The 12308-nt window shown below is 58.4% G+C and overlaps 1 protein-coding gene across 1 annotated transcript in view; it reads right to left on the bottom strand.

Moving 5' to 3' along the window:
• Nucleotides 1-9622, bottom strand: part of ACSF3 (acyl-CoA synthetase family member 3) — a 26811-nt gene extending 17189 nt beyond the window's left edge. The window contains exons 1-3 of the mRNA XM_031028949.2: nt 6650-9622; nt 5588-6609; nt 4052-4350 (exon numbers count right to left, since the gene is read on the bottom strand). Of these exons, the coding sequence (XP_030884809.2) occupies nt 4052-4350; nt 5588-6253 (965 nt within the window). The 5' untranslated portion in view covers nt 6254-6609; nt 6650-9622. The remainder of the gene's footprint in view (nt 1-4051; nt 4351-5587; nt 6610-6649) is intronic.
• Between the last annotated feature and the right edge of the window lie 2686 nt (nt 9623-12308).

Below are 12308 nucleotides of genomic sequence, written 5' to 3' on the forward strand. Positions count from 1 at the left end.
CCCTCATTTTTTGGTAATCTTAAACACAGAAAGCGGTTCTTGTGTTTTGAGGTGCTCCGGCCAAAAGTGGGCAGTGAGGACACACCTGTGCACACCCTGCCCTAGAGGCCCCCACGCCGCGGCTCCCACCCGAGGCCTGCGTGTCACGTGCTCTGCTCCCCCTCCCCAACTCTGCAGACACCCTGATACACATTCAGCCTGAAGACACTCCCCCTCCCCCACCCAGATGCCAATTTCTCAGATCCCAGAATGAACTTGGTCTGGGGCCACAGGTCTCCTGAGGCAGCATGTTTACCCCAAGGGAACAGTGTCCTGGGCAGGAGGGGTGACCCCACTGGGAACCCTGCCCTCACATGACCAGGATTCTGGGGAGCACCCTCCTGCCTCACATGGCTGGCGCAGCCTTGCCTGGCAGATCCCACAGCCCCACTCTGATTTAGTGCCTTGGGCAGAAATCGCTCCCTCCCCGCACCCCCGGCAAGAGGTGGAGATCCTGGGGAGTTAGCCAGAGGGAATCCACGGAGACATGGGAGAGACAGCCTCATCAACAGTCACTTTGTTCTTCAGGCCGCGATGGCCTGCCCACCTTCCCACCTGCCCTCACGTCACTGCCATCTCACCAGGCCCCATCACAGGGCACGGAGAGTCGGTCACCCCACAGCTGGCCCACGCCGGGCCCAGTGGGGTGACCTGCAGAGCCCAGGATCCCGGGCCGTCTAACACCACTACAGAAACCTGGGCCCTACTTCACAGAGATTTCTTAAACAGAAGCTATGAGACCTGTCCTAAGTCAAAATGGTGCAAAGCAAAGAAGCAATCACTGTTAATTTATACGGAAAAATTGTTGAGCATTTCCAGAACCCCCCAAAACCCGAGGCTTTTCTGATACCTTAGAATACATCTTGCTAACGGATGCACAAAATAAATCGAGACAAAGCACAGACGTTCACAGACACAAATGTGTATAAACCTGGAGCTTTGCAGGGAAGTTACTGCTTTAAGGAACCACATGATGGATTTTAAGTGGACAACTGTGTTACGTTGTATCTACTTATGCTCTGATTCTTCACTTGATACAGCAAAACTTTTACTAAACCAACAACCATCCCCCTCCAAATGCCTGTGACACAAATCCACACACTCACAGTGATAGTTAAGTGAGACGGGGTGCAGAGGGTGTGAGCCTGCCGCCCGCCAGTGTGCCCTTGTTACCCACACAGCAAGTGGGGAAGCTGAAGCGAGAGAGGCCCACGCGTCACCCACTCACCCACAACGCCTGGACCCTGCGCTGCTTTAGACACATTCTAGGGGCGACATTCTAGGGGGAGAGAAGAAATGCGCAGGACGCCGGGCCAGAGGTGGTAATGTAGGAGCAGGGTCAGAATAGGGGCTGCAGCGAGGAGGGCAGTGGCCTCGGGCCTCATGGCTGTGGGCACACTTATTAGAAGAGAGGCCTGAGCGTGGGAAGGTGAGGGGGACAGAGGCAAGGGGGCGCACACCACCTTTGGGGACGACGCCTGGGTTAGCGGGTTGTGAGGGCACCAGGTCCAGGTTAGTTGGGTGGGTTGGGGGGGGGTCAGGCCTGGGTTGGGGGGTGGGGGGCAGTGCTTCCTTCCTGTTCTTTCTTTGTGGTTCCTGGGTCTGTGGTTTGGGAAAGAAAAGGCCTGGTTGGTCTCATACTGCTGCCCCAAAGGGCATCCCTGCCACACCCACCAGGGGCACTCATGTCACTCCCAAATCAGGAGCTGGGACAGGGGGACTTGCGCAATGTCCACCAGTGTCGGCCATCAGCCACTGGGGCTCCAAGTCAGGGTTGGGCGGCCTCTCCCTCTGTTTAAAGAGCACCTGGAAGCTTAGGTCTCCAGAGCTCTGCCCCTGCCTCTTCCTGCCTATGCAACCAAGGTGAGGACTGGGGGACCCTGGGCAGCATGGCTGTGGCTCCCGAGAAAGCCTGAAGAAAGCCTGGCTGGAGCCAAAGGGCTGTGCTGGGGAGGCGAGAGCAGGGCACCATCTTTGCTGTGTCGAGTGCCCCCAGTCCTTGGAAGTCCTCCAAGGGGATGGAGGATTCGGGGAGGCGGGCAGTTTGCATTCTGCAAGGACCCCACTGTGCTGTGGCCCCTGCCAGGATGCTCCCTGCTGAGCAGCCCCACAGCCTCAGGTGCTCCCCCTCCCCCAGCCCATTCGTCCAGGCCAGGGCAGCCATCCGGTCAGGGTTGAGGAGAACAGGGCCCTGGGTCAGAGCCCTGCCAAGAAGGGGCAAGTGCATGGCGGGGGGGACCATCCATCAGGCCTGCCGGGAGGCCTTTACGTCTAGAACATGTACAGTGCCCCAGACTGCTGCCCTGAAAGGCATCTTCAAGCTGCAGATTCTCTGTTCCCCTAAAACCTCCCAGGATCCTGCAGCTCCGAAACAAAACACAAACAATGAAGGCAGAGCTGTGGCGGCTGAAGGAGTGGACAAAAGGCCCAGAGCCCTCCCAGAGCTGTGCCCTGGGCTCTTGGGACAGGTCCGAAGTGACCACCTTGGCCCGAGGGCCTCCACCTCTGTTGTCCTGTCAATGGCTACTCCTTCTCTAAACTCCCCCACAACCGGCTGTCAGCAAACAGGCTCACTGGGTCATACACAGCGAGTTCCTTCTGGACTGAAACTCTAGCAGGAGCAAGAGAAGAAAGGGTCCCCTTCTTCATGCTCTGTCTTCCTGGGAGAGGTGTTCGTGTTGGCTGTGATGTCCCCATTGTGTGCTGGGCACTCCTGCATGTCCCCGGGGCAGGGCTCACACTGGTCCTCTTTCTCAGAGAACAAGACTGAGGGACAGAGAGGTGGAAGGTTGTCTAGGCTATGCTGCTCTCAAGAGCCTGTCCCCAGAGCCTCCTCCTTCCCACTCCCAACACCACCTGTGGGTTAAGGCTCTGGGCTGCGAGGGGTGGACGAGGCCTAAGGGAGGCAGAAAGGTGGACGCTGCTGGACGCTGGAGACCAAGGACCCTGGCTTTCCAGGGCCCCTTCATGAGGCAATGCAAGCTCTGAGCTGCTGGGCAGGGAACCTGGGTGCTCTTCCCAACAGACCCTCCGATGGGCCAGGAGCCTTCAAGCAGCTGGAGTACTAGGTGAGCGCTGGCTGGAGCGCGACCTCGGTCTCCTCCGGCTGGGGATGGTCCACCCTGTGGGACGGCCCCTGCACAGCCACCAACCCACACCAAGAGCCCGGTCTCAGGGGTGTCCTGGGCTCTTTGCTTTGACAATCTGGCCATTTGGTGTTTTGAGAACTAGTATGATGTGACCTCAACATTCTCTTTCCAACCTTTTCCCTGTGAATAAAAGCTCTAATCATCACATAAGTTATAGTGAAAATTAACAAAAATCTCAGGTCTCTCCCAAAGAGACAGTTCCCTGTGAAGCAAACAGTCAGCCAGCCGTGCAGGGTGGTGCCTCCCAGGACACATGCCTGGCAGCCCTCACCAAGGGCAGTCTGTGCAGCACCCAGCCTCGACCAAGACATATGGGAAACTGAGGCTTGCAGAGTGTCCAGCGGCAGGTGGGCACCTGACCAGGTCTTCTTCCCTGCAAAGCGGCATCCTCATCACTGCGCTCTGCTCAGCAGTGGGGGGCCCTGCCCTGCTGGCCTGGCTGGGTGGGGAAGGTACAGCATGCTGCAGAGATGCGCACATCGGGGACCGACAAAGGGCCCCCAGCTGGACCTCCCGCTCCAGAACAAAGGAAAGTTGGTGTGCTTGGCTGAGCAACGGACCTAAAACATCCTGTTCTAATCCACATGGATATGTCACCTCACATGGCAAAAGGGACTTTGCAAATGGGGTTAAGGCTTTTGAGAAAGGAGGGGACCCTGGACATGCAGGTGGACCTGATGTGATCACAGGGTCCACAGGAGGCGGGCAGAGCCTGGGGTGAGGTGGCCGCAAGCAAGGGCGCCGTGCGGCTAGATGTCAGAAACAGCAGGAATCGGCCTCTCCAGACGCAAGCGGCCCCGCCAACACCCCGACTTTCACTCCACAAGAAGGACTTCTGACATCACGACTGTCAGAGAATCAGCTGTGTTGTTTTAAGCCCCTCCAGTTTGGGATCATTTGTTACAGCAGCAACAGAGAACTTGCATAGCTGGCAAAGTCCACACTGCAGAGGAAGGCGCCACGGGCCCCCAGATCCAGCCACGGCGAGAGCCCGTCCCCAACTTACCAGCTGTGCGCTGAACTCGGGGAGCATCACACAGGTGGCCCCCACCCAGAGGGGACAGAGCAGCTTGTTGACGATGCCGTGCACGTGATGCAGCGGGAGGACGTGCAGGATCACATCGTCTTTACTCCACGCCCACTTGTGGACCAGCCCCAACACCTGTGGGACGACAGGACAGCCTCAGACGGGAGGGAAGCCACCAGGCCAGCGAGGCCTCCCCAGCTGGGAAGAGGAGCAGGGAGGCTCACGCTCTGGCGCCTGGCCCTTCACGGCATCTGAGGGGGACGGTGGCCACGTGCCCGAGGGTCTGTTGGCTCACTTGCAGACCCCCACGTCCAAGAACAGAGCTGGACAAGGCCAGGGCTTTGGTGTAGGGGGTCCCAAGTCCTCCGCATGCGCTCTTGGTGGCTCTTCCCCCAGGCAGTCGGAAGCGTGGTTTTGGCTCTAGCGGGCCCTGGATTCTGGGCATCTGCAGAGTCCAGGCCTGAATCCGAACGCCCGCCCTGCTCTGCCTGCCTGATTCTGGAACCTCCCTCAGCGCAGCTGAACGGTCGGTCACAGGACCTGGAGCCGGGTTTCCGCCACATCCTGAGCTTTGAGTAAGAAGCACCGTGAAACACGCCCATTGGAATCTTCTGGAAATCACCAGTGAGGACGCCACCTGCATGCCCCTGTGAACGCTGCGGGCAAACACACGTGACATACACACCCCCTTACAGGCACCAGTCAACAGATGGTCTCGCCAGACAAAACGTCTGCCTCGCAGGAGACAGAAAGCCTACCAATGAGGCCGTGCCTGCAGTCAGCCTGGACTCAGTTTACCCCTGCCGTGGGGACTGAATTAGGCTGAGACTCAATGGCACTGACCTCACACCTCATCTCTGCGGTTCTGAGCGTCTCTCTTACTGCTCCTAGCGTACGAGAGTCTGGATCGTACACACACACATTTTTTGGAAGCAGGGAGGACATAAATGACAGGTAAATAAAACAGCTGTGGAGCTTGGCTGAGATGCTAAGGCCACAGAACACGAAAATAGTGCCAAAACGTAGGCTCCGAGTCCTGTGCTCGGGTTTCCCAGTGCTAATCATACATCCTGAACGTTCGCTCCGCAGCTGCTTCCTCTGAAACCCTCACCATCGTGTATGGGCCACTCTGTCCTTCACTGGCTGCACGGCCCTGAGGAGCCCTCGGTGGGCCCCTAAGTCCTTCTTAGCCTGAGTGACCACCCCCGCCTTTCCCAGAGCCGTCCCCCACGGGTTAGCAGGACTGGTGGTCACTTCTGGCCACAGGCTTCTGGGAGGGCGGGCAGAACGGTGGCAGCTGGGGGCGGTCGCCTAGGAAAGGCGAGACAGACCACCCCCAGAAGCCCCAGCACGACAGCACGGGAGCACTCACCATGGCCCTGATGTTGTGGTGAGTGCTCAGGACACCCTTGGGCCTCCCCGTGGTCCCGCTGGTGTAGATGATCATGGCGCCTCGGTCTCTCCAGTTCCGCTCCCGCACCTCCCACTCCCCAGGCTCCTCAGCCGCCGCACCATAGACCGTGGGCGGGACAGGCAGCAGCGGGACCCCCAGCTTCCCGACCAGTGGGCGCAGGAGCTCCACGTACTCCTGGCCAGCGAGGACCACAGAGCTCCGGGAGTCCCGGATGAAACACTCCAGCTCGGCCCGGGGGTGCTTTCTGTATAGGGGGACAGCAATGCCTCCGCTCATCCATGAGGCCCACTGCGCGACCACGTAGGAGACATCGTTAGAGCACAGGAAGGAGACCCTCTCCTCCTGGAGGTCCCCGCCAGCACACTCGAGGAGACGGCACACCTCCTGGGACAGGCGGAGGCTGTGGTAGTAAAGGTCCTTGTACGTGTGGTGGCCATGCTGGTCAATGAGAGCAATCCTGTCCGCAAAGGCCAGGGCGCGGGTGAACACAGGGGCGCTCCTGTCAGCACAGGCGGCTGGGGCCGTGTGCAGGCGGCTGCTTCCTCCGCATCTCAAGGGGGCGGGCCGGTGGGAGGCCACAGCACAGAGCAGGCGCCGGAGGGACATCACTGGGTGGGGCAGCATCGCGGACACGTCCAGCTCGATGTACCTGGGGCGGGGCCGGAAGAGAGAGGAGCGCCAGTTACTGCCGCCGATCTGTTCTCACCTCCCCGCCAGACAGAGCCTGCCCAACCTCATTCACAAGGTAACCTCCCCACACAGGAGGCCCTACACACCGTACGGCACCGTCCGGATTTAGGGCCCAACATTCCACCTTTTATTTACTCTCAGCAACAGATTTCAAAAATATACAAGATTCTAAAACAATGAAACTCGGTAAAACCAAGGAAAAGCAAATTCAATGCCCTTGAAGTAAATTCTGAAGAATGGTTTTTTTAAAAAATCTGAGCTGGAAAATCACTAGCCAAGAGGGGAAAGCCCTGAGGGCTGCTGAGCACCCATTCGCTGTCCATCCAGCACTCGCGGGCTGCTGAGCACCCATTCGCTGTCCATCCGGCACTCGTGGCTCAGTACACGGCCTGCTTCTGTTCCGTGCACTTCCAACGGGAGGGCATTCGGAAACACGGTGGCATGCAGAGTCTCGAAGTGCGTGTACGCGTCTCCGGGGTGTCAGTCTGGCTTTAAACTGAATCCTGACTCCTCCCTCCCCCTGCGAAGGGTGAGCCAGTCAGGGCCAGGCAGCGTCCTGCAGCGGGTCTGGCTCCGTGCCCACGTCCTGCTCGGGGACAGTGCCTCACGGGGACAGCCGTGGGCGTCAGCACTTAACAGGGATGGGTGCACACTTCCAAGATGGCTTCTGCAGGGACAGTTCAATTCCAGAGGCCGGGAGCCCGCCTGCTACCCTGGACTCTGCCTCCAGCGTAACCGGCAGGCTCCTTCCCAGAGCCAGGGCGGACCGCAGGGTCAGTAACAACCCTTCGCTCTGGTTTGAAATCCCCCGTTCCACAGTTCCTTCAGGGGTCGCTCTTCCCCACCATCACCTCTGGTGCTCAGAGGGTCACTGCCTCCCTCCCTGGGCACAACCCCGGACCTCAGCACCTTTCTGGGCTCCGCGACTCACTTGTCCCCGGGGATTTCTAACGAGACCACTCGACACTGACAGTGAAAACGCACCCCCCATGCTACGACGTGTTTGCACCTCTCAACCTCACCTTCAAGCACCCTGTTCAGGAAACAAGGACACCACCTTTGACCCTATCTCACACGGAAGAAAAGTCAAGGTTGCTCAGCCCCCAAGTCCCAGACAGAGCCCAGCCTGGGCCTTCCCTCCCCCAGCCAAGCACAGCAGAGCCGGCAGCCGCGTCCACCCATGGACGGCATGCCCGCCGCTCCCACGGGGGCCAGGCACGGGGACCCCAGAGGGCACCTCTGAATGCCACCGGCTGACGGGACGCCTGCCGGCCAACAACACAGCAAAACGGAAGCCACAAGTCTTCTTTCCGACAGGCCCAGCAGAACAGAGACGCGCAGGAATGACCTGGGCAGGGGGGCGGGAGGCCAGGCACCCCTGCTGCCTCCCTCCCGCTCGGTCTCCCAAGCCCTCCCCCTGCTCAGATCCACACTTTTCTCTCTCCCAATAACTTGCTACAGGGGAAAGCTAATGTGTTATTGTTTGTTATGAGCACTAAACAGTTTTGTTCTCTGTTCTTAATTTAAGAACAGATTATACGCAACACTTTATAATTACCTAACAAAACAAACAAGCTGCAGGGCAGGAAAAACTGCCGGGAACAGGGTTATGCCTGGAACGCCAGCCCCACAGCGTGGAGAGGCTCCAGCTCCGGCCATGTGGGAGGAGACCCCGCAGCCGCTGAGGACCCTCTCAGCCGCCGCTGTATGCTCCGAGGTCCTGTGCGAATATTCCTCAACGCTCCACAGCCTCCACCGAATGGTCGGTTCTCAAATGCACTAGACCCACTCTATTTCCAGATGAAAGAGGCAGTCATCAAAACCCGCAGTGTCCTACAACTTCTCTGTGCCCTTGTCCCGACCTCTACACAGAGTTCAGAGGTGGATTTGGGGCTGGTTCCACACCTCTGGACTTCTGTTACCATAGAGAAACCTGACACGTGGTAAGGAAACAGTAAATGTGATAAGCACGCCAGATATGCTAGTTTCGGAAAGAAAGAGAGCGGCTGAAGAGCAAACCCACATAGCCGAGACATGTTTCCTGTCCTCACTTCTCGCAGATCCTCCTGTTTGCCCTACAGGCGGTGGGAAAACAATACAAAACAAAGAGAGCCTGCAAACAGAAAACCTGCTACACGGCATTTCTGGCCAGATTCTTGCTGGGGAGAGTGCAAGAGAGACATTCCAGGGTGCTCGCTGGAGGGGACAGCATTCTCTGGGGTGCTAAGGAATAGGGCACCCCAGTGGCCGGAAACGGCTGCTTCTTCCACCCCTATCCCGGGAGGCATGAGAGGTGGTGCCAGACCCGCAGCTACAGAAATCGATGCCACTCTCCTTTCATCCACACCCGCGTCCACATCTGCCCCATAAGGGGCCTCCCCTCCAGGGTCTCAAAGAGCAGACACCTCCTGCCTCCCTCACTGGGAGAGGGGAACGTGCTGCCTGCTTCTCCAGGGACCCCAGGAGCGGCAGCATCCTGAGCCAGACGGCGGCGGTGAGAAGCTGGAGCCCGAGCACTTGCAACACAGAACAGGCAAACAGGGCTGACCCCACCTTCCTCCCGTGCGGGGCCTCGATGGCCTCCATAGCAGGGCTGGGGGTGGACGCCACAAGAGGCAGTCACAGCAACAGCCCCCAGGGAACCCGAGAGGGGAAGTCCCCTGCCTGAGACCTCAAAACAGCAGGAGAAGCAGTGATCCAAGCCCAGGCCTGGCTGGTCCCCCCACACCCCCAATTCGGCCATAGGACAAGCAGTGAGGAGCATCCACAATGGGGGGATGCCCAGAGACACTGACATCTGAGTCAACTCCACAGGCCCCGGCAGCCACAACCCAGGCTGCCCCCAGGACCTGGGGGTGGCCCCTCTGGCTAGGCGGGCCCCAGGGCATCAACTAAGCCCTCCAAAAGGGTAATTCAGCGTCACTTCCAAGATGGGACAAAAAACTCCAAAAAATACACACCCTTTGTTCCCATGGCTGTTCTCTTTAAAATGTGTCTTCAGAAAACAATCAGAGATGCACAGAGGGGATGCTCATGACAGCGTTATTTATGATACTGAAAACTGGGTCTAAACCAAAGGGTCCAGACGGGGTGTGTGGCGGTCAGTCGTGGAGGGCGTGTGCTGGCCTTTAGGTAGCGTCCTACAAGACCACCAAGGATGGGAAGGTAAACACCCAGGTGTTCATAAGGTTACAGGGATGCAGATGATTCCTGTCTTTTCCTAGCACTTACCAATTTTCTCCAATTTTTCTGAAATGAGCATGTATGACTTTTACAATCAGTCTTTTAATTTTTTTATTTTTTATTTTTTTTAAAGATTTTATTTATTTATTTGAGAGAGCGAGAATGAGAGAGAGTACATGAGAGCGGGGAGGGTCAGAGGGAGAAGCAGGCTCCTAGCTGAGCAGGGAGCCCGATGCGGGACTCGATCCCGGGACTCTGGGATCATGACCTGAGCCGAAGGCAGTTGCTGAACCAACTGAGCCACCCAGGCGCCCTACAATCAGTCTTTTTAAAAGCCTAATAAATATCATTTGTTTTTTAAAACTGGAGATGCTTCAACTTCAGTATTAGTATTTTCTTTTACACAGAAAAGACAAAAACATAAAAAATTTTGTTCCAGATGGTGGATCTACAGCATTCTTCTCTTGGTTAGAACTTCTGGTTCATAGACGGTTTGTGCGGACGTGACGTCGTCAGTCCTGCTACAGGGACACACGCACATGGGAGGCAGTGTGTCTGCAGCCAGCAGTCCGAGGAGTGTCTGGGCCAGGCGCTGGAGGCTGCAGGCTGGCTGTCTTGGGAGGGGCAGCGAGCTGCAGCTGCGGGGGAGGAGGGGCTGCTGGGCCCATGTTGTGGCAGGAAGGAGATGCGGGGCGCGTGCACCTGAGCTCACAGTGGGTAGTTCAGGAGAAGAGGCCCTCCCAGTGCTCAGCGGGGGGCCTCAACAAAAATAACTTTTAATTTGAGTAAATAGGGCCAGAGTCCTCCCCCGCCCAGAGAGGCTGCACTAATTTATTCTCCCACCAAACATGTGGGAGCATGGGGCCATCCCTTCAAAACAGCTTTAAGTCACTCAGGTATGTGACCCTGAACTCACTCCCTCATAAAAAAAAGGGGATCAGGGCCCTGCCTTGAACAAGCAAAAACATCAATCTATTCAGGGCAGATGACTGTGTGTCTCCCTCCCAAACACCTCTGGACCCCTCAGGAAGAGAGCCCCACCTTCGACCACGGGGCCTTTGGTTGTGGGGTTCCCTGTCACCCCCAGCGGCACAGCCTGGAGGGACACGGCCACCAAGTACATGCAATTAGGCCACGGGTTTTCGCTGTCTCAGTTACCCAGCTTCACAAAACTGCTCTCAACATGCCAGCCGGCCCAGGATAAGCAGCATCACTGTGCGGCGATGCGACAGAAGCTCAGCCAAAACCACAGAAATCTGCCTTTTGGGGAGCCGGGCCAGCCCTCCTCCCAGAGGGGGACATGCTGCTCTCAGATTCCACAGGCGCCCGGCCAGAAACGTGGCAGACTGGGTATCCTGACATCCAGACTCTCAGGCAGACCACCAGAGCACGTGGGCCTTGCAGAAGGCTTGCCCGACACAGGGTGGCACCTGTGGTCTCAGACTCACACACACCTGGACATCTGCTCCTCCCTTCCTAGTTTCTTCACGTGTGTAAGCCTTCCCGTCCCACCTGTAATAACAAGACCAGTGCAGGGACAGACGGCCCGGCCGCACAGAAGGGGGACCGATGGCTGCACCATCCCTAGCACGGTGCTCACCGGGGAGCCCCACGACAAAGATCAATTCATAAGAGTGATACTTGCATTCAAACGAAGGTGGCTGGTTTCGAAATGAATCAAATGGCACCTGACGGGCGACACCGGCCTGACCCCTCCACCCCCAGAACCCGAATATAAAGCAGAGCCCAGCACTTCCTGTGGTCTGCTGACTCTGAGGCCTGGGTGCAAGAGGGCCACATTCTCCTAACACCAAGCCTGCGGTTTCGGGGGCTTTTTTCAAGGTTATATTTTTAAGTGATGGACATTCACATTGCATTTACGAACACTGCATTCAAATCTAAACGCCATATGCTTAAACCTACATCCATATTAGGAAGTAAAACACCATCTCAAAAACGCCATCTGGAGGGATAAAGCTTGCTACCCCAGGTCCAGAGTTGACTCCACTGACTGAGCTGGCCTTGAAGGGCGCTGGGGCATGGGCCCTCTCGTCCCAGCGGTCACCTCCCAGGGCCCCCCCAGTGCCCGCTGGTGGCACTGCTGCTCCTGGGCCCCACCTGGGCCCCAGCACAAACATCTCCCCTCGGGGGGCTGCGCTTCCACAGCTCCCCACAGGACAGCTCTGACTTCTCACCCCTTCCCTTTCCAGCAAAGTCTTCAGCACCCTCCAAACCTGTCACTGTCTCCCCTGCCTCCCAGAAGGTGGCTGCTCACAGGGCCTTTCAAGCACCTGGCCCTCCGCTGTCACCGCCGGTCCCCAGACCCGCCCGCCCGCAGAAGGGGGCCAGGCCCCCACGTGCGCAGGCGCACCCCACACCCGGCTGGCCCTCCGCTGTCACCGCCCGTCCCCAGACCCGCCGGCCTGCAAAAGGGGCCGGCCCCCACGTGCGCAGGCGCACCCCACACTCGGGCGCAAGGCGGCCCGAGCGGAACAGAAATGACTTTATTGCAGACGCGGGACATAAAGCGCCCCGGTAACGGGTAACGGAGGCTGAGGTCGGACCGACCGACCGCCCGACCCCCGCCCGCACAGCCCCCCGGGGCCGCGCCTCGGGCGGGGTCCCTGCACTTGGCACAGCACGTGACACAGGCCACCTGCGGCCACCGGGGCGGGGAGCCCTGCGCGGGGACACCTGCCGGGGCCCAGGGGGCGGCGGGCTCTACCTCGGCTGGCGGGGCACTCGCTCCTCCTCCTCCCGCGCGCGCTCCTCCTCCCGCTCCTCTTCGGGCCAGTCCGGAACCGGA

This window comes from Leptonychotes weddellii, chromosome 16 (assembly GCF_054177405.1).
Source record: "Leptonychotes weddellii isolate Sample4059 chromosome 16, ASM5417740v2, whole genome shotgun sequence".
NCBI lineage: Eukaryota > Metazoa > Chordata > Mammalia > Carnivora > Phocidae > Leptonychotes > Leptonychotes weddellii.